Source organism: Artemia sp. Qi Xiang Cuo, chromosome 3 (genome assembly GCF_049724085.1).
Source record: "Artemia sp. Qi Xiang Cuo chromosome 3, ASM4972408v1, whole genome shotgun sequence".
Taxonomy (NCBI): Eukaryota; Metazoa; Arthropoda; class Branchiopoda; order Anostraca; family Artemiidae; genus Artemia; species Artemia sp. Qi Xiang Cuo.
The window spans coordinates 30,350,145-30,378,143 of record NC_142796.1 but is presented as its reverse complement, the minus strand read 5'-3'; the positions used below and the strand labels follow the sequence as shown (position 1 = coordinate 30,378,143).

The window sequence follows — 27,999 nt, the reverse complement described above, 5'->3', positions numbered from 1 at the left end:
AGACAAACCTTAAGTTTCTATCAGCCAATTTGTCCATAATATCCATTAATATATGTTGGTATCTGCTTGCTTGGGTGGGGCAGAGAACCCAGGATTGCTCATTCAAAAACCCAATACTGGCGCATTTCAAATACAAAAGTCGAGAACATGTTGCATCCAACTATTGAAGAGGAAAATTAATTATCATTAAAAAAAATGGAGTCAAATGATCATCAAGCCAAAATATCTTTTTTTATGATTTAAGCATCAAATGCAAACCATAATTGCCCATATTGTCCAAAAATTTACATGTTAAAAGTGAAAAACAAAAAGGGCCAGGAAGCAACAAAGGTGAAAATATTTTAAATTGAAGACTACTTTAAAAATTTTGTTAAAAATCCAAAAATTATATTAAATTTTAAAAATGTTCAAGATTTAAAAAAGAAAAGAAAACTTGAACACAATGCTCTGCTTTTCTAGCTTGGGCTAAAAAAAGGCTTTCTCTCAGATATATTATTGACGATACTCAATTGATTCAAAACATTCCACCTTTTTTTTTTTAATGTTTTCCACGTCCCAGAAGTTCAGAAGGGATTTTAAATCTGGGTGTAGGGGAGTCCCTTCATAAGCAACCTTACCCAAAAACTTTTCCGAGCAACTTTACCCAAAACTTTTGCGGATTTGCATTTATCGTGGACACTGTCTGAACATTCGGTAGGAAAATTTGAGTCTTTTTTTAAGCTAAATCCCTAAAATATCTTTAAAAAGAATGAGGCACACCTGTGCGTAAAAAATATTAAAATATTAAAATATTAAAAAATTAAAAATATTAAATCAGTATTAAACGAATGAATTACAAGAATGATTTCAAGTATATTTGTATCAAACTATTGTTTTAAGCTTTTAGCGAACGAATTTGCCGAGACTTTGAAGATTAGCCATGAAAATGACAATATTTGTTGTGGCACCGCCTTCATTAGTGGTATTCACATTCGATCCTGAGGCAAAAATAGTAGCAAAGGCTTGAAAACTGTTGAACTAAAACTGGCCATTGCAGTAATTATTAACTGAAAGATCTAAGCAGAAAAATTGAGTGCAAAAATTTTTGCAGCAACTCATGTGGCAGGAATTCTGGTACGGATAAACTTGTCTGAAGTTCTCTGTAGATTAGTAAAGATCAAATTTCAAAACCCTTAGTCCATAATAATATTTAATTCTAACCATTAAGCCTTAATCTTTTTCTGTCTTAGTCCGGAATCCGTGAAAATTAAGGCTGCAATCGTTACAAATTTTTCTTTTTAAAGCAATTTATTTTGATTGCTGTGTATCTTCTTTTTCTAAGGCACACTTTTTTTTTTAACTTCTGTGTGTCAATTTGGTCAATTTTTTGCAACTTACACTGAGATGATTACCCCTTTTTTTTGTGCAAACGTTTCCACAATTTCTTCAATTTATCCGTCTATAACGTTTAACTTTTAAATTTAATAATTTCTACACTAACTTATCAACTATTAGATACATTCGATGTGCAGCAAATTTAAAACACTGTTTTCTATTTTGTCTGGCATTATAACAAAGTTTTTTTAAAACTTTTAATCGACTTTCATGCTTTCACTGAACAACGAAATTACAAACTTTGAACATATTTAAAATGCTTTGATCAATATTTTCTTTTCATGTTCCTTTTTAACAGAGAGAAAAATGAAACGGAGTAGCTTCTATATTAGTTTCAAAGTAAAACTCTTCCATCTTTCATATAATTTTAAAATCCTCCGGTGTTTTTCTTAGAGTTGTACGTTGAACTCTTTGTTACGATTCATTATACCCCATTTACCGAAACTTGTAAAAATCACTGTTTATCACGTGGTTCTGAATCCATTTCAGGATTTCCAGAACAAATATTTGCGGATCAAAAAATTCTCTAAAACTCTCTTTTGAACTTTCCCTCAACTTATCAACCATAATACATTTTTAAAAGCTTGCCCTCTATAATGAGTTTGTTGTTGGTACTAATGCTGAGATCTGCAACAAATCTTTCAATTGTAACGTGATTGTAGCTGGTAATAAAATTCTTTAAAAATATATGTTGTTTCCAAAGTTGCAAAATTTATTTCGTGTTCCAAAATTGAATGCACGTTTAGCAATGCAGGAATATGCATCTTCATTTGTCATTTCATTTGCCATTCTTATGCTTTGAATGAAAGCTCTGCTGGTAATCTAATTATTTTATGTAATTTAATACATGAAGTACATATAAATTTGCGACCATTTTAGAGAAATACACACTTCTCTGTCTATACATATTGAAAAACCTCTTCTTTGATTTTTGTTTGTCCTTGGTAATATTAACTATAAACTACATGGTAATATTAACTTGGGCAACTGCGTAATTATTATGCAGCTACGTTACTATCTTTGTGCTACAGAACATGATCTAAAACTGAGAGAACGACACACACCACGCACATATTTATGGGTAGATCTGTTTGGAGATGTTTTGTCCCGACTATTATATCTAAAATTTTATTTTTTTTTCCATTAAATTTTATTAAATTTATTAAATTTTATTTATTTTTATTTATTTTATCTAAAAACTTATGCCTAAAATTTTGATCGAACGAAAGTGTTGTTTTAAATATTCACTTTCGTTTTTTTTCCTTTCAAAATATTTCTTTTATTTTATATTCATGATTTTGTTATGCATAATATGTTTTTTTTTTATCAAAATAAAGTGGTTCACTTAAAAACAGTAAATGAATCACACAGTGACTTGCGGATCACAAGTTGCGACCCCTGCACTACAGGGTGATCAGAAAATTGGGGTCTAAGAAGAAATTATTTTACTTTGGGTACAATATCTGTGAATTTAATGGTAAAAAATTTATACCAGGCCCCTCTTAACACTATAGAGATTTCTACACCCTTTGGAAGTTCTCTCAGCCTAACTACAAGTGATACAATCCTTTTATCCGTCTACGTCTTCTGTTTTATTGTTCAATATAGATAGACCAAGTCAAACATCAATTTTACAAGGGTAAATATTCTAAGTTGTTCTCTCGGTCACGAGATTTTTTTTAGTTTTCTGAAAAAGCAAGCGAAAATACTATCTGATTCATCTATACAGAACTAAGAATTTTTTTTTCTTCTCTCAACCGACCTCATATTAGTTTTGCAGCTAACATTTAAAAGAATATAAAGTTTTGTGTTGTGATAAGAAAACTAGGTTTTGTTACATCCGTTATACGTGAACCGTTGAGCATTAGAAAAGATACAGCCGTATAAACCAAGGTATAGTCTGACAAAAAATATGATTACCGTTAAATCAATTTGAGATGTAACCCATCTTCCACCAACTGCTAAACATGAAATTATGTCATTTCTTGATGGGATTTTTCTATCTATACTATCTGGGGCTTTCGGCTAAAAGATTAGAAATCAAGATTAACCATAGTACTTTTTCCAAGTGAAACCAGGCATGCATTCACGAAAAAAGGAGAGAGTGAAAAACCTGCATAGTAAAATATAGTAAATGCTTTAAATTTCAATACAAAACTTAGAAAAAATGAGTTAAGCCGAAACAAATTAAAACTATCAAAATTAAACATCTAAAATTAAGTAAAAAAGATTCAAGCAATGATTAAACAAAATAATAATCCAACTGAATAATAATTAATCCAAAAAGAGAAAGCAGATGTTTCCTAGATATACCAGAAATAAATTCCTAACACCACTCTAACATTCAAGGCTCATAGAATTCTTAAAAACAACTAAAATAAAATACAAGAGCAGCAGGTAAATACCCAATTTTTGCACAATATATTAAAAAACAAATCTAGCTACTTTGCTCAACAAATTTTGGTTTTAAACTTTTACAGGTAAAAACTTTAGATATTACATACAACAGTAATGAATGTAGCTGAGCACAGCACAAAAGCATGGGCAATAGCGACCGAGAAGGCCTTTTGCAGGAAAATTGTCGACATGTCCAACGGAATTCACGAAGAACGAAAGTCCAACTAGGCAAAAACACAAACGCTTACAATGAGCTACAGCGAAACTTCCAGCTCTCAATTGCGTTGTGTTGGTTCTCATCCGAAATTTCCTTTAATGCTGGGGTACTAGCTGCTCTAATTACATCTAATATCACTAAAGGCTTGGCTTTCAGGGAAGATTTGGGGAGTGGAAACAGAGAAAATTCAGGGAAGAACCCATTCCAGGCTGTACGGGGATGGGGGATCGTTGGCACTCTGGTTTAACCAGGTGGTCAGTGATGATGAAAGCACTGTGATCAGTGATCAATGACCACCTGGTTTAACCAGGTGGTCAGTGATGATGAAAGCACTGTGGTCAGTGATGATGAAAGCACTGGCACATCATCGTGATGCAGGTTCCAACTGTCTGCGACGCTCGCCCGAAAGCGTTAAATCCTCTTTCTCAGTCCTTTGAGGACTCCTACATAAAATTTGAAATTCAAAGCGGTTTTGGGTTCCAGAAACTCCTGTTGTGTTAATTATATATATATATATATATATATATATATATATATATATATATATATATATATATATATATATATATATATATATATATATATTAACACAACAGCATGATTTAAATCTTTAATTTGCTCATCCTGCCTTTCTTTGGGAGAGGAGACGAGGCTGTGCTATTCGATGACCGCCTTTTAGTTTTCGAGTAATATTCGAATATCCAGATATCGCACCTATAATGACGTTATCCAAAAACTTTTAATCGCGTTTGAACATCAGAGTCAGAGTTTTCTCGGAATGCTTCAACGCGGCAATACTTTTGGCCGTTAGTGAGCACTGTTAAAATCCTTTTTGCGCAAACCTTCCGTACGCAAATATGCCTTCTATCAGTTAAATAAATTTGAGTTTTGAGAATGTTTAACATGTCAGCCATTGAACGACTGCTTGATCGTCCAGTCGAAGTTCAAGAGTTCTCTCACTTGCACCACATTTTCAGCCTTTCCTTACCGTCCAATGCTCGGAGCACATTAAACAACGCGAGCAGCACCGTTTAGCTAGGTTATCCCACTACCAATTTCAACTGGGTAGACTAGGCTTGGACGTGCAGTCACATCATAGATAGTTCATTGAAATTTCTTTCAGGACATTCCTTGTATATCTTTGACTCTAGTCACAAGAACTCTATGTACAAAAAAAGTCCTACAATGGTATAATTATAGAAACCTCTTGCTTTGCATATCTGAAATACCAAATCTAACATATTTTGTTAATAAAATAAGTTGTTTTTCGGTTTTTTTTTGTTTTTTTTTTTTGGTTATATTTACAGTATGAAAATATCTTGGTGCATCAAGTTTCGCTAATGCTACTGCTATTAGAAGTAATTTAACTGCTATCCGTATCAGTAAAATAAACATCCGTATCAGGTACTTTTGCAAATATGCATTTTGGAGGGCTCTCATTTGGAAAGAGGGGGATTAGGAGAGTGACAAAAAACCAAACATTGCATCGGAATCATAGTAATCTTGCCATTTACGAGAGGAGTGAGAAAAAAGAAGAGGCCCTCGTGTAGACTCTGTGCACAAGAATTTTTTTTGGAAAGAGGGGAGTCGTTTAAAGGTAGACACAGTTTTGATTAAAAAAAAAATAAAAAAAATATTCCAGTCAAATGTGAAGTACAAAACATTATGAGGATAAGTGCAAAAATCACTCGGTTTCTGGTGCAAGGGAAGGAGGAAAGGGCATAGATATAAAGGCCTTTGCTTACTTACTTTCTCGGCCAGATTCATAGACAGTTAACTGTTCGAACAATCTTCTAGTATTATATTTTTTTTGTAACGAATCTAAAAGCACAATTTGGTAATTTTTTGAACCCTGTAGCGGATTCAGGAACACAAACATCAATCTCGGCTTGGGTACAGATTATCCTTGTGGAGACTACAATTAGGCTACTTGGTTATCATATATATATATATATACATATATATATATTTCAAAATAATATATATAACTATCTCAAAAACAGAAACAAAATAGCTATCTAAAATTTTTGATCAGGTGACTTTGAGAAAAAATGAGTGTGGGAGGGGGCCTAGTTGCCCTCCAATTTTTTTGGTCATTTAAAAAGGGCACTAGAACTTTAATTTCCGCTCGAACGAGCCTTCTAACAATATTCTAGGACCACTGTGTCGATACGATCACCCTTGGAAAAAAACGCAAAGAAAAAACAAATAAGCATACATCCGTGATCTTTCGTCTGGCAAAAATTACAAAATTCCACATTTTTGCAGATGAAACCTCTACAGTAGAGTTTTCGGATACGCTGAATCTGATGATGGGATTTTCATTAGGATTCTATGACTTTTAGATGGTGTTTCCCTCTTTTTTCGAAAATCAGGCAAATTTTCTCACTCGTAACCTTTGATGGGTAAAACTAAACTTAATGAAACTTATATACATAAAAATCCGATTCTTTTGATATATCTATTGGTACCAATTTCGTTTTTTAGAGTTTCGGTTACTATTAAGCCGGGTCGCTCCTTACTTACAGTTCGTTACCACGAACTGTTTGATTATTTATAATCTTGTTTTCCTTCATTAAATACCATTTTGATTAATCATGTAAAGTAACAAAATAAATGTGCCTACATTAATTGCATGACTCGGTCCGAAATCTACAATAAGATCAACTCCAAGTCCTGAAGTTTCTTCCAAACAGGTTTGCCTTAGAGCTGACGATTTTTCAGATATGTCAATAATCTTCCAAGGTTGGGGCTGCATGCCTTGCAAGTGGCTCAGCTCTTCTTGTGAAGATGCAGTGGTTATTGCTCTTACACCGCCTAGGCTGGCAAGTTGTAGAGCTAAACTACCAGATGGGGATGCACCGTCTAATATTAAGACTAGAAGATAAAAAAGGCGTTAGACTAAAAATTGCTCGTTCGTAATAGAGAACAATTTTTGCTGCAATTTTTTCGTTAAGCTGACACAGACTGAATCAACTATGTAAAAGCAAGTATCGAACGAAATAAAAATACAATTAAAATAAGATAGGAATTAAATGGAGCAAATTCTTTCAGCCCAGTAGAAGGGATAAAACAAGAAGAAACTTTCGAGCATTTCGACTGTACAAACAGTGACCGTCTTTAAAGGAACAAGACAAAACAATTAAAAAAACTAAACACCGTGAAATACAATGCTTACAGTTTGTGACTGTGACCTTCACATTTAGAAGACAAGACAAATCTGAAAGGGATAAAATAAAAGGAATTTCACCTGCCATTAATGGAAGGGAACATTCCTTTCGAAGAGATGCGATCATTTTCTAATAAATTCTTTTTCAATTTTAGGATAATTTTTGGGGGAATTTGACCTTCTTTAAAGCTTTATCTAAAGTTGCTATTAAACTGTTCATGATACTGGACAGTAAGTAAGGGACCCTTGTCAATAGAAACTGATACTCTAAAAAGCAAATTTTAAGAAAAGAGAGAAAACAACCCTAAAAAAGGTGCTATCTTGAAGAAGTTACACCAAATAACTTAAAAAAACAAAATAAAAAACAAACAAACAAAAACGAGAACCCCAAAGCAAAATTCAAGTTATTATTTAATTAAATACATAATACCGTATTTTAATTGAGAAAGGAGGCCAGTGATGTGGGTAATAAATGCTCTTAAAAAAATTAGACCCTTACACAAACTACTACTACTACTAACAGCTCACCACAGCACCAAGCCACCTGATGCCAACACAGCTACGCACGCTCCTCCTCCATCCTAATCTATTCAAAACCTCCCTTTTTAAACCCTCCCAGGAAGTTCCCATTTCCCTTAAATCTTTCTTTGTGACGTCCTCCACCCCAGACGAAGACGACCTGCTTTCCATGTAGCCCTAGACGGTTGGCCGAAAAGGACAATCTTCGGCAATCTGTCATCCTTCATCCGCGCAACATACCCTAGCCATCTCGACCTTTCTTTCATTATAGCCCTAAAAAGCGGATTGAACCACATTTTTCGTATAGCCTGCTGTCTGAAATACGGTCATTCAGTCAAATACCCAGAACAATCCGTAGGCAATTTCTCTGGAAAACATCCAGCAAATCTTCATCCGCTTTTCAGAGCGCCCATGCTCCAGAGCCATATTTGACCACTGTCATCACTAGCTTCTAATATTCTAATCTTGATTTGCAGACTTATCTTCCTATTCTTCCAAACTTTTATCAACTGTGAAAAAACACCCTGAGCCATGGCTATTCTACTTTTAACATCTTCACTGCTCCCACCGTCTTTACTAATAATTAATTTTATTTAATTTTTATTTAAATAAAAAAAACTAGTTTTTTAAACTGAAAGTAAGGAGCGACATTAAAACTTAAAACGAACAGAATTAATTCCGTATATGAAAGGCGCTATCCCCTCCTCAACGCCTCGCTCTTTACGCTAAAGTTTTTTATTGTTTGAAAAAATAAAGTTATGAGACAAAGTCAAACTTTAGCGTAAAGAGCGAGGCGGTGAGGAGGGGACAGCCCCTTCCATATACGGAATAATTTATGGTCAGTTTAAGTTTTAATGTCGCTCCTTACTTTCAGTTTAAAAAACTAGTTTTTTTAATTTAATTTCTGATCGTTTTTTAGTTAATGCAACTTTTATTTTGGCTCACCGTCATTGAATAAGTAAACAAAATTTGCATAAAAATTTTACTTTTCTTTTGCTAAATGGATATCTCTAAATTTGGTTATGACGTAATTTACAAATTAACTTACGTAACTAACTTCTATATTCGTATATTTTTTTTTTCTAGCACAAAATACAAAGTAGCAGATTTTTGCAGATATGAGCATGAAACCTATGCAATAGAGTTTTCTGATACGTTGAATCTGACGGTGTGATTTTCATTAAAATTCTTTCAGCTCTAGGGGATGTTTCCCCCCTCTTTAAAAAATCAAATAAATTTTCTCTGGCTCGTAGCCTTTGACGAGTAATACTAATCTTAATAAAATTTACATATTTAGAATCATCATTATAGACATCTTCTTTTTATACAATTATTGACATCAAAATTCCGTTTTTTAAAGTTACGATTACTATTTGGCCGTATCGCTTGTTTTTTTATTGTTTTTTTTTTATTACGCACATGTTCTTAAGTATATTAGGGGGTTCTCCCCATAGTCAATACCTCTCTCATTAAGTTAAAAGTTAAAAAAAAATTTAATTCAAAAACCCCTGAATCACAAAGGCTGTTTAGTTATAAAGTATAGCTCTTTTGAAAGCATTAAGAAAAAACTGTAGTGTAAAGAGTGAATTATTAAATTAGGGGAGAACCTCCAAATATATAACATAGCTTCTGTTTTTTTAAAGTTTAATTGTTGCGTCTTACTTTTCGAAAAAAAAAACTTACTTTTTTTAAATTTAATTTCTGATGGTTTTTTAAATAATGATTGGAATCCGGCACCCCCTTCTTAAAAATGTCCTTTACGCCAAAGAAACTACCTCCACGGAAAGATTATGCCGAGTTAACTCCTCCTCCAGCCCCATCCTCCAGAAAAAAAATCCTTCCTGAAAATGTCTGTATACTTCCCAATAACCAATAAATAATGCTGGCAAGTCCGGCGCTCCCTTCATGGCAATTTCCCTTCCCCCATGAAAACTTCCTTCATAACCCCCGACCCCCCCCCTCACTACCAGGAAAAAAACCTCCTTAAAACGTCTGTATACTTCCCAATAACCAATACTATATGTTAACATTGGGTAAAGTTCATAACTTTTAGCCCTTCCCTCAGGGACTTCGGGGGATTAAGTCATCCTAAAAGACATAGTTACCATATTTTCGACCATTCTGAACAAAATAGCTATCTCAAAATTTTGATCGGATGACTTTGGGAAAAAAATGAGCGTGGGAGGGGGCCTAGTTGCAATCCATTTTTTTGGTCACTTAAAAAGGACACTAGAACTTTTAATTTCCGTTCCAATGAGCCCTCCCACGATATTCTAGGACCACTGGGTCGATACGATCACCCCTGGGGAAAAAAAATCAAACCAAACAAAAAAACAAAAAAACAAATAAACATGCATCCGTGATCTTTCTTCTGGCAAAAAATGCAAAATTCCACATTTTTGTAGATAGGAGCTTGAATCCTCTATAGTAGGGTTCTCTGATAATCTGAATATGATGGTGCAATTGCAGTTAATGCTCTATAGTCTTTATGGGTTCTTTCCTCCTATTTTTGAAAATAATCCAAGTTTTCTTAGGTGCGTAGCCTTTTATAGACAGCACTGAATCTGCTGAACGTTAACTATTTGAAATAAACATTTAAATTTGATTGTTTTAATGTATCTATTGGTATCAAAAACCCGTTTTCTAGAGTTTCGGTTACCATTGAGCCGGGTCGCTCCTTACTTACAGTTCGTTACCACTAACTGTTTGATGCAACCAAGGTAAGTAATGCTGGCCACCCTATCAATCTTTTCGTTACCCAACGTCACATTTTCATCTTCACTTATTCCTAGCCTTAGTGACTTAGTATTTTTAACATTAGTTTTCAAATCTATTCTAGCACCCTGAACTCAAAAACCTCTAAAAGTTCATTCATTTTGCTCATACTTTGTTTACAGTATCTCTCAGTCTAAAAAGTATCATATTACTAAGTAATTAGCTACCTACTGAGACCAGACTAATGCCTCGATAATTACCACACTCACTCTTGTCACCTTTCTTATACAGTGGTTTAATTAAGGTTTTCCCAAAATTGTTAGGTACTTCCCCCTTTTCAAAATCATATTCATAATCTTCAGTAACTTATTTCTAACTTCAGAGCCACCATATCTAAGAAACTCATTTACCACACTATCAGCACCTGGAGTCTTATAATTTTTTAATCCTTTTAGTACTGTAGCTAATTCTTCCTCACAAAACAACTCTATCTCGGTTTAGCACATTCTCAAAAGTTCTGCCCATCTTTCTTTAACTCTTTCCTTATCACTAATTGTGGCCCCGTTCCTATCTTTAACTGGGACAAGTCCGGATTGACTACTCCCTCTCAATTTATTAAAGCCAGTAAAATATTTTACTAGTATGCCGTCTAGATGCATCTTCGAGAACCTTGGCAATTTTATCCACGGCCTCTACTGGTGACGAACTGTTAGTTTGTCAACTAGAAAAGTTCTTACTAGAACTAGAAGAATGTTCATACTAGTTAGAATCTAGTCGCTTCTTTCATAACTCACGCGCTTGGATGTATATAATAATAATTTATTTTTAACCCACATTTATTTAGTTAACCACATTTATTTTTAACCCTTGACTCCCCTTCATTCAAAGAACACCTTCTGGACCAAGCGTACAATATGGGTACTGACGATTCAACAGCTCCCCTTTTACTGCGGAAAGTGTGTTTTAATATGCGAGCATTATAGTAAAATATTAATCTAAGTATACAGAGTGGGGTTCATTTTAAGTGTGACTTATTATATGGCCTTATAAAGCCGTACCCAGAGGGAGGGGGGGGGGGTTAGGGGGGTTTGAGCCACCCCCTAACGAACTGTTAGGCTATTATATAACTGAGAACGGTGAGCTCTTGTCATATACGATACGTTTGAAGCAAGGGAGGCATACGTAGCCCGGATCTTGCTAGCGGAAATTTATTTTTAACCCAAATTGGTACCTGCGTGCCAATGCAGACCATTGGTCAGCATGAGAAAAAGTTGTTTTTTTTAAATAGGGCAATAAATATAGACCTCTAATGACACATTCGTCACCAGTAGAGGCTGTGGATAAAATTGCCGAGGATCTGGAAGATGCAGCTAGACGGTATAATAGTAAAATATTGTACTGGCTTGTTAATAAATTGAGAGGGAGTAGTCAAGGTTAGGTTTTATTTTATCAAGCAGGTACCGAATTGGGCTAAAAAAAAAAAAAAAAAAAAAAAAAAAAAAAAAATATTTCAACCATCTTCCACATTGTCAAATTTTGAAGTTTAGTATTCAAATGTTCCTGGAAAGTTTCTCCCAATTTCCTGGAAAGTTTCATGCAATTTGCAAAACAGTAAAGGACCTTGATTTGATCAGTACTTGAATGACATTTGCTCTCTAGTGATTTTGAAAATTCTTTTGATTCTTTTTTTTGTAAATAAGATTTGAACTTTATTTCATATTCTTTTTTATTTTTTGGCATCAAAATTGTAGCTGTTTGATGAGCAAAATGAGGCTGAATATTTTCACAGCAGCGGCATTCTTTGGAGGCTGAGGGGCATGTCCTCCTTGTGTTCTTTTGCCGCCCTCTAGATTTGAAAAATACCTTGTTGGGTATTTTCATTGAAAAGCACCTTTTTTTTAGGTACTTTCATTGAATTTTTTTTGAAAAACGACTAGTTTCTACACCCTTCCAGATTTTCCACCTCCTTAGTTCATATTTTAATGCTTTCTCCACTTTCTTTACATTTCTTTTGTTTTCATATGATCTATACCTCAGATACTTTCTGCACAAGCCCCTTCTCCTCCTCTTTAAAACATAAAGCTGTTTTACTGACATTCCCAGCTGCAGTCTCAACTTTCTTCCTTAAGACACTATTAACAACTACACAAATTTTTTTTTCTAAAGCTATTCCAACCATCTTACACATTGTCAAACTTTAAATTCTCAAGTTTAGTATTCAACTGTTCCTGGAAAGTTTCTCCCAAATTCTAATCCTGGAGTCTACCAACATCATAACTTCCCGGGAGGTAGTTACCCTTCCGTAATTTCAGCTTCAAATTAACCCTAGACACTACTAGATGGTGATCTTTACTTTTAACATCAATAACAGCACTCCTATATACCCTAGTATCTGGTATTGATCCTGCCAGTCTTCGGTTTAGTATAACACCATCAATAAGGTTTGCTGTGTTACTGTCACGTGAATACCATGTTAACTTATAGGCCATTTTATGGCCAAACACCGTATTGGTTACAACTAGACTGTTATACCTACAAAATTGCAAAAGTCTGTAGCCATTACTATTTTCTTTTCCTACACCAAATTTACCTAGGCTAGGATACCATCTATCCCTATTTCTACCGAGCTGGGCGTTAAAATCTCCAAGTAAAAACATCATATTTCTACCTGGGACCCTGTCTATTTGCTCCTGTAGCTGTAAGTAAAAGTCATCTGAGTCATTAGTATCTCCATCAGTCGGTTCTACAGAAGCATATACTACTATAACTGATACCCTGAACTTTTTAGTCATAAAATGAGCAATTAGTATTCTATTATTAATACCTTCCCAGCCTATACAGGAGTTAGCACAAAATTATGAGAAAATGGCGATTGGACTAACTAAATTATTTCAATCGAAATATTCCTTTTATAAACGCTTTCTGTCCACCATTATAAACAATGAACAGCCTTGCTTGATGCATAATAAAAGCACTATTATAAAAGTTCTTGTATGGAGCCAGTACCACTACTACAACTACTAATAGCAACTCACCGCAGCATCAAGCAGCCTGAGGCCAACACAGCTACGCACGCTCCTCCTCCATCGCAAACTATTCAAGGCTTTCCTCTTTAAACCCTCCCAGGAAGTTCCCATTTACCTTAAACCTTTCTTTATGACATCCTTCCACCACAACTACGGAGGACCTGCTTTCCGTTTAGCCCTTGACAGTTGGCCAAAAAGGACAATCTTTCGCAATCTGTCATCTTTTATCCGCAGAAAGTGCCCAAGCCGTCTCAACCTTTCTCTTATTATAGCCCTAGAAAGCGGGATTGAACCGCATTTTTCGTACAGCCTACTGTTTGAAATACGGCCAGTCAGCCGGTTACACAGAACAATCCGTAGGCAATTTTCCTGGAAAACATCTAGCAAATCTTCATCCGCTTTTCGGAGCGCCCATGCTTCAGAACCATATTTGACCACTGTCATCACTGAAGCTTCCAATATTGTAATCTTGGTTCGCAAACTTATCTTCCTATTCTTCTAAAATATTTTCAGCAGTGAAAAAAACACCATGAGCTTTGGCTATTCTACTTTTAACGTCGAAGAAAACCGGAAGAAAGCTCATCTGAATGGTAATTCGAAGCTCTAGTACCTTAACAATAATTTTGGCCAAAAATGCTATGCCGCGACATTTCCAAGACATTTAATCCATTTTACTACTACTGGTAACAACAACTAATCGAAGCACCAAGTCATTTGGGGTCAAAACAGTTACACGCGGTCTTCTCCACCTTAATTGGTTAACAACTTCAGTCTTCAGTCTCTTACATAAAGTTCTAACTTAATCCCTTCTAACTCAGTCCCTTACCGTTACCATAGATATAGAGGGGTTTAATCTCATGTCCAATTCCAAGTCATCTTGCAGTGTCATTGAGTATGTTCATAGGGTCACTCATTATACTCTTATAGGTGGTTTCACCGACCGTAAAGTCATCGACAATATTTCCACGTGTCAGGAAATTTCTTAGCCAAGCTGTTAATCATATCTGACAAAAAGGAGGGAACCTAGAAGAGTAGCTTGGTACTCCATTGGACAGGGAAAGTATTAGAATAATGATTTAGAAATTTAACGACTTGTGATCTATTTGATAAGAAGAAGGCAACCAATATCACCAGGTAAGGATTAAAATTGAATTAAATGACAAGTTTTTCAACTAATATATTGTAGTCAACAAGATCAAACACTTTTTGGAAATCGATTGAAATTAAATTTAGGCAAGTATTTGGATCTTTAAGAATTTTTCCAATGGCGTTGACAAGATGAACAAGGTAATGAATAGTTGAAGTGGAGTTGAGGTTTTCGAATTGCCTAGGGTCAATAATAGACTAGATGTTCTTTTAGCCAATCTGCAAGGAGGCCTTCATACAGTTTTGAGACGAACCCCTTCAAAAACAGGCTCCATCTATCTTTTTGAAGGGGGTTATGAAATTACGCTTCCACATTTGTAGAGACAGCAAACACTCAGTAATCTCAATGAAAAGTACAGACATGGGCACTGACAGGAAATCACTGAATCCACTAATAAGAGGAAAAGGGATATCCAGAGAGCAGATACTTGTTTTTCTTAGTTTCCTAATTCTTCTCTTAATTCCCTCTAAATCCTTCCATACGACTTCTTCTCACCCCATTTGAGTATGCCCTGTTTTTCTTTTGACCCCTGATAGACATCCAAAATATTTTTAGCAGCCTATCATTCTTCATTCGTAAAAAATGTCCCTAACATTTCTTTCATTAATGTAGTATCGAGCCACATTTTCGCACAGCTTATTATTAGTCATCTTCTTTACGTAATGAATTTATGATATGGAATATTGAGATGCTATTTGAGAGCTGTGTAGTAGAAGTGAATGATGGAAGATATACGTTTTTGGTAATTGTAGTATATCACCATCATCGTCTAGTATTCAAGAGGTTTTAAGACAATATGAATCATTGTTAGATGCCTTCACCCAACTATTGTGCATAGCGTTTTTGGTTAATAAAGTCAAGTCGAGTCAAGTATGCCGTCATTCTAACAATTGCCTGAGACTTTTCTTAGATGCTTCCCCTGGAGAATATCTAGCATATTTTCCTCGTCTTTTCAAAGTCTCCACATTTCAGAGACATACTTGGCCTCTGTCATCATTATGACACCAATTATTTTAATCTTAGTCCGAACTTCGGAGACTTGTCATCCTATTCCTTCAAACATTTTTCAACTGCAAAGAAAACAAAACATTTTGACGTTATGGCTTTTCTACTTTTTACATTTTGATTGCATCTGTCATCCTTACTAATACTGCTACCTAGCTAGGTGAAGGTATCCACTTGATAGCTTGCCTTGTAACCTAATAAAATGTCTTCATCAGGCATGGAAAAAGTTCCAAAGCTGCCAGTAGCAGAATTCCAAAAGCTGCCAATTCTGCCAATAAATTTCAAAATCTGCCAACAAATTTCACTAGGCCATGAAAACTGCCAAGTAGCAATGCTACTATGGTACTCCACTTTTTCACGGCGGCTCTTCATTTTCATTTATTCCTAGTTTAAGAAACTTAGTCTTCTTAGCATTAAGGTCCATAGCTATTCCTGCACCGTAAACTCCAAAAACCACGATCAATACTTCATTTCGCTAAAAATTTTACCTGGAACACTCAAATCATCTGCATAATCTAAGCTTAAGAATTTTGACTTTCCATTTCCTTGATTTTGCCCCTATAATTACCTTTGCTGTTAGGACAAAGTCCGTCAAAATAATCATTTTAAACGGGGATAAGTAACACCCCTGCTTAACTCCTGAATTGGGAAGATGCCAACTACTAGCCTCGCTTCCTACTTTAACTTCAGAATATTATTATTGTACATAGTGCCAGTCACTTAAGTATTTTTTCTGGTATACAATACAAGAATACGACATTCAATAAGGTTTTTCTATCAACTGAACAACAGTCTGTAAAACCGGAACTAATGGGTCTAAAAATTCGGGCACTTCTGCACCGTTAACCTTCTTAGAACACCACCTTCCGTTTCTCAAAACTTTATCTACAGCATCTTTTAGTCTGAAACGAATCAGCATACTCAGTAATTTGCTTCGACCAAGATAATGCCTCTGTAATTACCACACTCACTCGTATCAAAGCTTATGAAAGTCTATCTTACCTTCCAGTTTCAGAGACTAATCTCCCACGCGGTGGCGTATTTGCCCCTAGAAAACTATACAGTCAAAAAACGAACAAACTGTTTACATAGTAATACTATCCGTTACCTAGTCGTGCACAGACTATTGGAGAGAATATCAGTAAATATTTTTGAAAGATGCCTAGAGGTTTTACCCTTTATTTACTTAAAAGATGAAAATATATTTCTTGGAGAAATAGAACTTCTTGCCAAAACAATATTAGGCTCATTTTTTGGTCGTCAAACTACTAACCAAGAAAAAAGGATTCTAAGTTCCTCAGAGACTGTGGCCTTAGTTCTTAGACGTTTTTGGGATTCCTTCTAACTCCTTTTCCTTACAAGAAATGTTTAAATAGAGGTTGAATTAAGAGAATTAGCTAGAGGTTGAATTAACTAGAGGTTCGGATTAGAAAAGACTGTAAAGCAAACAGTAGAGAAAATTAAAAAAGAAGACTCGTAGTAGGTTTTTATTTTAATGAAACAAATATCTAGCGAAAATTGGAACTTTCTGACGGCTAAAGCGTCATTTTGGGCTTTATTGAAAATAAAATACATTTTTAAGTTTAGTTTCACTAGACTGATATGAAGTAAATTTTAATTGAAACATTTTTTTGTTTCGTATTAATACAAAATAATTTTGATCATTTATTAATTCACTCAATGTTTCATTCAATGGTGAATTAAAACAAACTAAACACATTGATTTAAGATAACCGAAGTTCGATTTAGACGTCTATATAGGCATCCGTTTTCAGTACTTTTTGAATAAAATAGAATCAATGAGCAAAATTCTGGCAACCAAAGTGTTCTTTTAAAATAGTAGAATTAAACTAAAAATCACAAATGTATTTATCCTAAAAAAAACATTTGTTCTTTCTTCTAAACTTGATTACTATTATCGATTTTTTCTTTTTGTTGCTGTTGTTTGAAAAATACAAACGCAGTGTTAGAAATATATATCGTTTTCATTAAAGCGCAAATCCACTTTACTGTGCAAACCTCTAGCCTTAGGACGTTTGATGGGGCGATAGCCCCATCCTATTTGGAATTAGCTCTTATTTGTAAACCTTACATAGCAGTGTGATTTTCCTGTTGTTGTTGCAGTTATGACAAATAGAACACATATTTTTCGGCATACATGCCTTTTTTGGTCTTTACTGTGCAAACCTCTAGCCTTAGGACGTTTGATGGGGCGATAGCCCCATCCTATTTGGAATTAGCTCTCATTTGTAAACCTTACATAGCAGTGTGATTTTCCTGTTGTTGTTGCAGTTATGACAAATAGAACACATATTTTTCGGCATACATGACTTTTTTGGTAGAGGATAAATGAAAATATAGCCTTTACAGCGCTCGAGGAGGCAGAAGTCCAACTCTTACTTGTAGTAATTTATGTTCGCTTCAAGTTTGACTATGAATACTCACATCAATCTCTGTTTGCTTAAAGTTTCATTTGTTCATTCAAATTAATATCTGACTTCAGTTTGAATTTATTATTCCTTTTAATCTATGTTCGTTTAGATTTAGCTCATTTGCTCGTAATAATTTCTGTTCGCTATAAGTGTCACTTGTTATATGAATTTATTTCTACTCTTTTAAATTTTAATGTCACCCCTAGCTTTTCTTTGTAAAACCTTTCGTTTGGAAAAGGAATTTAGATATATAGTAAAATTTGATTACTAGCAGAGTGACTCTCAGTGCTTGCAAAATATTACATGAATGAACCTTAAATGAGCTAAAAGTAAAACAGAAGAGAAAAGAAAGGAATAAAAGAACAAGCAAAGTAAAGCAGGTAGTGAATAGTGTAGAAAAATATAACTGTAAACTAAAGATAGCTAAGTCAAGACTCAAGCAGGAATGCTATTTCAACCTTGTTTGGGAAGGAGACGGCGAGAGTCGAGATTCTAAATGTGACCAACACTGAAGAGAGCATTGATTTTCCCTTTTTCAGGGCATCTCTCTTGATTTGGCACATATTTTTGGGATTTTACCTCAAGGGAGCGAGGGAGGGGGGCGGGGAAGGTAGCCCATCTTTGTCACTCCCATAAAGGACGATAATGATTGACTTACTCGTATCCCCAGAGCACATTCTACCAAGGTAATGAAGTGCTGTGTATGCTTTCACTGCGTCGCCAATCGTTCCAGCTGCTTCTACAAACGAAACTGATGGAGGCTTCTTTACTGAAATCAAATCACATATCATGACGAGTATGTGTTTAAAAAAACGCTAGACATGGTACGATAATGAAAATAAAATGTTAAAATGCGGTATAGCTGATCAACGAATTACTTTGAAAAATATTGAGAATACTTTATTTTATCAACAATTTGAATTTTCTCCCATCAAATCGATGTCTATTGTCACATTTATCTTTTCTCTTATTAAATATAACCCCATTTGTTTTCTAAACATTGACCTGAAGGCACTTCATCATAGATATTCTTCTGTTAGACCTAATAGCCTTTCGGGATCGTATGCCGATTTCACTTCCAGAGCTGCGTCATCCGCAAACAACAAAACTGAAAAAAATGTTACCTAAACCCATTATTGGAGCCCATCTTTTTCAAAAACAAAAATCAACCGCATCATTACTAAAAAGACGAACAAGTCGTAGCGACAAGGCTCTTCTTTGTCAACCTTTCGAGATCGTATGCCGATTTCACTTCCAGAGCTGCGTCATCCGCAAACAACAAAACTGAAAAAAATTGTTACCTAAACCCATTATTTGAGCCCATCTTTTTAAAAAACAAAAATCAACCGCATCATTACTAAAAAGACCAACAAGTCGAAGCGACAAGGCACTTCTCTGTCAACTTTCGAGATCGTAAGCCGATTTCACATCCAGAGCTGCGTCATCCGCAAACAACAAAACTGAAAAAAATGTTACCTAAACCCATTATTGGAGCCCATCTTTTTCAAAAAAAAAAATCAACCGCATCATTACTAAAAAGACGAACAAGTCGAAGCGACAAGGCACTTCTTTGTCAACCTTTCGAGATCGTATGCCGATTTCACTTCCAGAGCTGCGTCATCCGCAAACAGTAAAACTGAAAAAAAATTATTCCCTAAACCCACTATTGGAGCCCATCTTTTTCAAAAAAAAAAATCAACCGCATCATTACTAAAAAGCCCAACAAGTCGAAGCGACAAGGCACTTCTCTGTCAACTTTCGAGATCGTATGCCGATTTCACTTCCAGAGCTGCGTCATCCGCAAACAACAAAACTGAAAAAAATTGTTACCTAAACCCATTATTGGAGCCCATCTTTTTCAAAAACAAAAATCAATCGCATCATTACTAAAAAGACCAACAAGTCGAAGCGACAAGGCACTTCTTTGTCAACCTTTCGAAATCGTATGCCGATTTCACTTCCAGAGCTGCGTCACCCGCAAACAGAAAAACTGAAAAAAAAATTATTCCCTAAACCCACTATTGGAGCCCATATTTTTCAAAAACAAAAATCAACAGCATCATTACTAAAAAGCCCAACAAGTCGAAGCGACAAGGCACTTCTCTGTCAACTTTCGAGATCGTAAGCCGATTTCACTTCCAGAGCTGCGTCATCCGCAAACAACAAAACTGATAAAAAATTTTACCTAAACCCATTATTTGAGCCCATCTTTTTCAAAAAAAAAAATCAACCGCATCATTACTAAAAAGACCAACAAGTCGAAGCGACAAGGCACTTCTTTGTCAACCTTTCGAGATCGTATGCCGATTTCACTTCAAGAGCTGCGTCACCCGAAAACAGTAAAACTGAAAAAAAAATTAATCCCTAAACCCACTATTGGAGCCCATCTTTTTCAAAAAAAAAAAATCAACCGCATCATTACTAAAAAGCCCAACAAGTCGAAGCGACAAGGCACTTCTCTGTCAACTTTCGAGATCGTAAGCCGATTTCACTTCCAGAGCTGCGTCATCCGCAAACAACAAAACTGAAAAAAATGTTACCTAAACCCATTATTGGAGCCCATCTTTTTCAAAAACAAAAATCAATCGCATCATTACTAAAAAGACCAACAAGTCGAAGCGACAAGGCACTTCTTTGTCAACCTTTCGAAATCGTATGCCGATTTCACTTCCAGAGCTGCGTCATCCGCAAACAGTAAAACTGAAAAAAAATTATTCCCTAAACCCACTATTGGAGCCCATCTTTTTCAAAAACAAAAATCAACCGCATCATTACTAAAAAGCCCAACAAGTCGAAGCGACAAGGCACTTCTTTGTCAACCTTTCGAGATCGTATGCCGATTTCACTTCCAGAGCTGCGTCATCCGCAAACAACAAAACTTATAAAAAATGTTACCTAAACCCAGTATTTGAGCCCATCTTTTTCAAAAAAAAAAATCAACCGCATCATTACTAAAAAGACGAACAAGTCGAAGCGACAAGGCACTTCTTTGTCAACATTTCGAGATCGTATGCCGATTTCACTTCCAGAGCTGCGTCACCCGCAAACATTAAAACTGAAAAAAAAATTATGCCCTAAACCCACTATTGGAGCCCATCTTTTTAAAAAAAAAAAAATCAACCGCATCATTACTAAAAACACGAACAAGTCGAAGCGATAAGGCACTTTTCTGTCTTAATCCTTCATTAGCTTTAAACAGCCTCAAAAGTCCTGACCAAGATACTTTTTCGCATCAGTCTCAAAATACACACTTACAAACAACCGAATAAAACAAGTTGGTAGCCCTAAATCGAAATGCTTTCTTACGAAGAATTCTATTAACATTCTCAAAGCCTTTTTAAATCCAAAAATGCAAAATACAACTTGTTTTTTTCCTGATCTGTACTTTTCAATGAATCCATTTAAAATAATCCCTCTATCCGCGGTACTAGAACTGTTTCTAAAACCTCGCTGTCCTTCTTTTCTAACCCCAAAACCCTTTAGCCAATCATTCAATCGGCTATCTAAAGTTGTTTCTAAAATTTTGCTACATGTAGGTTCTAAGGCTATTAGCCTATAAATCTTTTTCAAGACACGTCTTTTTTATTAAAAGAAAAAAAGGGGTAAAACTTACCAAGATCAAACTCGTTCATAACCACATATTCAGAACACCCAGACTGGTTGTAATCTGAAGGAAGCAAACCTATATATAAACAGTATTATAGTTTTTATACTGCATAATGTAAATAATTTAGATAGATATTCTATTAAAATAAGGATTAATATTACAAAATAAGCGGGAGTTTTTTGTACATTCAAATTAACTTTAAAATAAAATTTTCTTTTAACTAAGTTCTAATAAATTATTCTGAGTAACTATGACGTCTAACTAGACACACATATGAACAGAGGTTAATTAAATACTCTGTTTGTTTTCCGCTCGATGATTGGTATATGGTATTCAAGACTAATAACGTTCCTTTCATTTATTAAATAAAAAAATACAATTTTTTTTAAAACTAAAATTAAGGAGCGACATTAAAACTTAAAACGAATAGAAACTATTCCATATATGAAAGGGGCTGTTCCCTCCTCAACGCCTTGTTCTTTATTGTTTTAAGAAACAGAGTTGTGAGAAATAGTCAAACTTTAGCGTAAAGAGCAAGAAGTCGACGAGGAGACAGCCCCCTCGAGGAGACAACCTATCATATACGGAATATTTTCTGTTCCTTTTAAGTTTTAATGTCGCTCCTTACTTTCAGTTAAAAAAAATTGTTTTTTATTTAGTTTCTGAACGTTTTTGAATTAATGCAGGTTTTGATTTTGGCTCACCGTACATGAATAATTAAAACAAAATTTTCATATTAATTTTACTTTTTTTTTTGGTTAAATGGCTTTCTCAAAAGTTGTTTAATTTTATTTACGAACGTTTTTATTAGTAATAAATATAAGTAACTTACGAAATAACTTACGTAACAAACTTCCATATTTGGATAATTTTATTACGAATATGAAGGGGTTTGCCCCCTAGTCAATACCTCGCTCTTTTCGCTAAAGTTCAAATTCTTTTCCAAATCTATAAGAATGATCCCTCAATCACAAAGGCCATAATTAAGATAAATAGCTCTTATGAAATGACTGAAAAAAATTAGCGTAAATAGCGAGGTATTGACTAGGGGGCGAACCCAATCATATACGCAATAAATTCTGTTCGTTTTAAGTTTTGATGTCCGCACCTTACTTTCAGTTGAAAACTTGTTTTTTTATTTATTTAATTTCTGATCATTTTTTTTTAAATAATGCTGGAAAATGCGGCGCCCCCTTCATAGTAATGTCCCTTCCCCCATGGAAAGATCTTCCAACGTAACCCCCGACCCCCCCCCACTACCAGAAACCCACCTGAAAATGTCTGTATACTCCCCAATAACCAATACTATATGTAACATTGGGCAAGTTTCATAACTTGCAACCCTTCCCCAGGGGACTGTGGGGAATTAAATCATCCTTAAAGACATAGTTATTAAATTTTCGACCATGCTGAACAAAATGGCTATCTCAAAATTTGGATCAGGTGACTGGGACAAAATTAGCATGGGAGGGGGCCTAGTTGCCCTCCATTTTTTTGTCACTTAAAAGGGGCAATAGAACTTTTAATTTCCATTCAAACGAACCCTCCTGCGATATTCTAGGACACTTGGGTTGATACAATCACCCCTGAAAAAAAAAAAAAAAAAAAAAAAAAAAAAAAAACAAATAAATACGCATTCTGGCAAAAAATACAAAATTCCATATTTTTGCACATAGGAGCTTGAAGCCCCTACAGTATGGTTCTCTGATATGCTGAATCTGACGGTGTAATTTTCATTAAGCTTCTATGACTTTTAGGGGGTGTTTCCCACCTTTTTCGAAAATAAGACAAATTTTCTCAGGCGCGTTACTTTTGATGGGTAAGACTAAACTTGATGAAACTTATATATTTGAAATCAGCATAAAAATTTGATTCTTTTGATGTGTCCGTTCTTTAGAGTTTCGGTTACTATTGAGCCGGGTCGCTCCTTACTTACAGTTAGTTACCACGAACTGTTCGATTTTCTTATTACTCATCTCTGTTTTTTGTTTTTCCAAATAAGTTTAGCCAATGAGCTCAGTGGTGTAGCTAAGGGGGTAAGGGAGGACAATTGTCCCTAGGAGCAGCATCTCTTTGGGCACCATTTATATAAATACATTTTCATTAATTAAAAAATCATTTGTTAAAGGCGAGGGGGGGGGGGTGGGCTGGCATTATCCCAGCGTGATGACAGCGTCATCGCCACTTAACTATATATATATATGTATATATATATATATATATATATATATATATATATATATATATATATATATATATATATATATATATATATATATATATATATATATATATATATATATATATATATACATTAGACAGTCCGTCTTTTACAATCATAACAATGAAAAATCAAACATTCCTTTGACTTTCAATTTGCCTACGAGACCTAGCCAAGGGACTTACGGCTTCAAGTGTCAAATTAGTCAAGAAAAACAAACTTTAGACCCATTACCCGAGTCCTCTAACACTCTTTTCACTCCATCCCCCCCCCCCCAAAAAAAAACATTGTGGTCATATTAGCTCAACAACGATCCTTAAAAGTTTCAAGCCAATCAAAGAATAAGTTTTTACAGCTTTTTTTGGGCCCTATTTTTGGAGGAGGGTCCGCAACCTCAGACTATTGTTTTTATTTATTAGGATCCACTCGGCACAGGGAGCTAGAAATTTAAATTTCGATCTATAAAAGAAAAAAGAGAATTTTGGCCTTTTTTTAGCCTATTAATCAGGTGAACTTTTTTTTTATGAGCAAGTGAATACGATTTGGGGTCCCGGATCACCCAAGGAATATCCGACATGTGTAGATTCAATCATACGAGAAAGCTTTTGAGCCTTTTTCAGGAGGACCGTGTCCCAAACCTACATTCTTTTTTGTCCATTACAATCCTTTTAGTCCAGGAACTTAAGTGCAAGTTTGAGGCCCCTGGGGACAAATGCCCCTTTTATTTTTTTTATTTTTTTTTGGGGGGGGGGAGACCAATGCTTTTATTTTTCCTTGTGCGTTAAAATTTGAAGACTTAAGTTTTGAAATGATCAGAAAGAAAGCATTTGGCAGAAAGAAATCTTTTAGGGGGGTCCATAATATCTTTTAGGGGATCTTTTAGAGTTTCAAGCCAATCAGACAAAATTGGCCCATTTTTGGGCCGCAGTTTTGAACAGGCCCCGTGCCTCTAAAAAAAATCTCTCTGAGAAATTACAATTCACTTGAACATGTACTTGCGGTTATAGGTTTAAAGTTGTTCATAAAAAAAAATCTATTTGCTTTTTCAGGCCATTATCAGGCGAAACAGTATTTTTCTTTGGCAAATTGGTGTTCCCTTGATTGAAGGGCTGTCAGTTGTAGTTGTCAAGACAAACGAAAAAAAATATGGTCCTACTTTTCTTCAATTTTTCCTTCTATATTTGGCCCTTTATTGGGGGGGGGGGCGTGCTCCCAAACAATTTTCTTGCACATTAGGTCTTTCTTTACCTAAGAACTTTCGGCTAAAGGTTTCAAATTGATTAGGCACAAAACGTTTTTTGGCCCATTTCCAGGCCCTTAGCACCCTCCTACCTAGCCCAACAATACCTGTTATCCTTTTTCTCCAGAGAACGATACCAGAAAGTTTCGAGTCAATCGCCTATCATGTACCTAACATGTAAACATGTCCATCCTTTTCCACTATTAAACCTATTCGTAGACAATCAGCAACTGGCACTATTTACGTAAGTATTTTTTTCGAAGACCACACTGCCTTTCGATGACGAACATATAAAATTTCGAAGAGGGATGTCTTTTTATTAGACAATGAAAACAGACACAAAAAATTCTGGATATTTCGATCACATACACCAGCGTACTGAATGTTGAAGTGACTGATTTAAAATGAGCATATAATAATACACAGAAGGATTTGCTTGCAAGACTTCACACAGTAAGATTTCCTTAATTAATAAGAACATTTATTGATATGTTTCTAGATAATACAACTTCCAAAGTTAAAGTAAATGGAAAACTATCAACACCACGACCTGTTGGAAGGAGACTTCCACAGGGAGCTGTACTCAGACCCTGAGTATAGTTGAGAGAAAATCCGTGAAATCCATGAAAATCTGTTCCAATACAAGGAAATAGTGTGCGAAACACTAGTTCTACAAGCTATACTGAATAGCGTTTAGTCACTGTGTACAGGTCTCCTTCTAGCCCAATTCAAGAATTCTTTGAGAATTTTCATGAACAGCTGGCGAAAGCGCAATTTAGCAATAGATGGTAGTTTTTTTTTTAATATAATGCACTCCTTAAACAAAATATAAATAATTTGGTTCAAATTGACTGGATGTCTCTGCTTGGAGAGAAAAATCATGTGAGTGTTAAATTTGCGCTTTCTTATGGTAAGTTATTGGCAAAGACTAAGGAAGTGGGAGTCATGAAGAGCATGAAAGGATGAAAATATCATGGGAAGAAGCCATGGATAAAACAAGACCTTCTTCAAAAATAAATGTAAGAGATAGATTGTTCTATCTACAAGCTTTAAAACCTGCGTATGAGAATAAAGAGGAATACCATATTTTTCGAACTGGTTTGAATAATTTTCTCTTTTAGGCTAAATAAATTGCAGTGTTATAGGTCAGTCATAATATTTTACTATCAGCGGTGATGGTAAATGAGGCCATAGCTGCTGATATTTTTACGATAGGTAATGAGTTTCAGAATCATTTTTCTCTAATAGGTTCAAAAATAGCCAATACGATATTGCCATTTCCAGAAAATCCATTTTTTGGATCCACTTTGACATCCACTATTGATGTGTCGCTGCATCTAAAGAAGATTACCGCGAACGAGCTGGGGGAGACAACATATACCATGAAAAGTTCGTCCAGTAGCGACCTGATGAGTCTAAAAATTATGAAATTCCTTAATTTTCCCATCTATAACTAGTGTTCAAACTGGTAAGTAATGATCGTTTCCGACAGGGTGGATTCCCAGATTGTTTTAGAAAATACAAGAATGACACCCGTTTATAAAGGTGGTGATATAAAGTGACCATGATAATTATCATCCAATACCAGTCTTGTCCGTTATTTCTCGTCTTGTTCAAAATAGTTTAGTTCTCGGTTAGCCTATTTTCTAGAGAAGTTTAACGTGTTGAATATTAACCAGTTTGGGTTCCAAAAGAACAGGATGACGAAGTGGCGTAACTTCGTCAAAATCCTGGAGGGAGAGGTGGAGGGGGAGGGCAAAGTTGGAGCCAATTTTCCAAATCAAGAGAAAATGACAGTGAAAAATAAAAATGATCTATATATTACCAGAATATACTAAAGAAAACTGACCTGTTTCTTTGGATGCCTGAATTATGCAGGATTATCTTGGTTTTGACAAAAATTTTTTTAAAGCAACTAAATTTCAGCTAAAAGGGGGGGGGCAACTGGGGTCTGAAGGGGGCAGTTGCTCCCTGCCTCGTAGCAAATTACGTACCTGGATGACGGATGACTCGTTCACATTTTGACTGTTTTAGACCATTGGTGCCATGTTTTAGACCTAATCAAGGCTTCTGACACAGTTGACCATTGCCTACTTTAGGAAAAATGTAAGGTCTATAAAGCTTTTGATCTTATAAGGAGTTTCCTTAGTAACCGTTATCAATTTGTAGAAATGGATTGCGTATAATCTGAAGTGCGTCTAGTTGTATGTGGCATCCCAAAGGAATCTGTTCTTGGTCAGATTTTTTTGCTGTTGTTCATTAATTAAATCCCATAATCAAGCTGAATCAGACCAAAAACATATAGTAAGACAAGATATTAATTTTTTAAAATTTCCAGTGATATTCTCTGTCTCCAAATCTACCCTGTGTATAAAACAAAATAAAACAAGAATTTTGAATCATTTGATATAGATCTTCGTAGAATCCAAGTAAACTTCAACAGTCTAGGAAGACTAAAATTCAGGCATTAAATCTCACAACATACCTAGCCATCAACATATAGAGGGGAACGAAAAAGCAGATAGAATTACAAAAAAAGAGCAGAAAGTCAAAGAGAACCAGCCAGACCACCAGGTTTAAGCAATCTAACCAGATAACGACTGAAAACATTACCTAAACTAAGACCACTTAACTCATCCCCCTTTCTAACCCGAATGCAAGTATGATTCCATCACCTGTGCAAAAATATGGCTAATTTTAACCACCATTCCTTCTCATATAAGATAAAGCAGCCAAATGGAGAAGTACTTAGCAGGCCAGTGTATAAATATCTTCGACATGAAGAAGAAACCCCTGACCATCAAGCAGAATTGTAAAAGTTTGAAAGGCAATCAAGCAGATATCACACAAATACAAACTAAACTGGGATTGAAAACAAACCCACTCACTGAAGTAAAAACCCTAACCCTATCCTCAAAAAGGGAATTTTT

General features: G+C 35.1%; 1 protein-coding gene across 3 annotated transcripts in view; it reads right to left on the bottom strand.

The window, feature by feature from the left end:
- Positions 1–27,999, bottom strand: part of LOC148953990 (ferry endosomal RAB5 effector complex subunit 4-like) — a 71,645-nt gene that overhangs the window by 2,860 nt on the left and 40,786 nt on the right. For all 3 annotated transcript variants that reach the window (XM_089085724.1, XM_089085722.1, XM_089085725.1), the window contains exons 4-8: positions 21,615–21,683; positions 18,660–18,770; positions 6,615–6,865; positions 3,295–3,399; positions 9–160 (exon numbers count right to left, since the gene is read on the bottom strand). In XM_089085724.1, the coding sequence (XP_088941850.1) occupies positions 9–160; positions 3,295–3,399; positions 6,615–6,865; positions 18,660–18,770; positions 21,615–21,683 (688 nt within the window). The remainder of the gene's footprint in view (positions 1–8; positions 161–3,294; positions 3,400–6,614; positions 6,866–18,659; positions 18,771–21,614; positions 21,684–27,999) is intronic.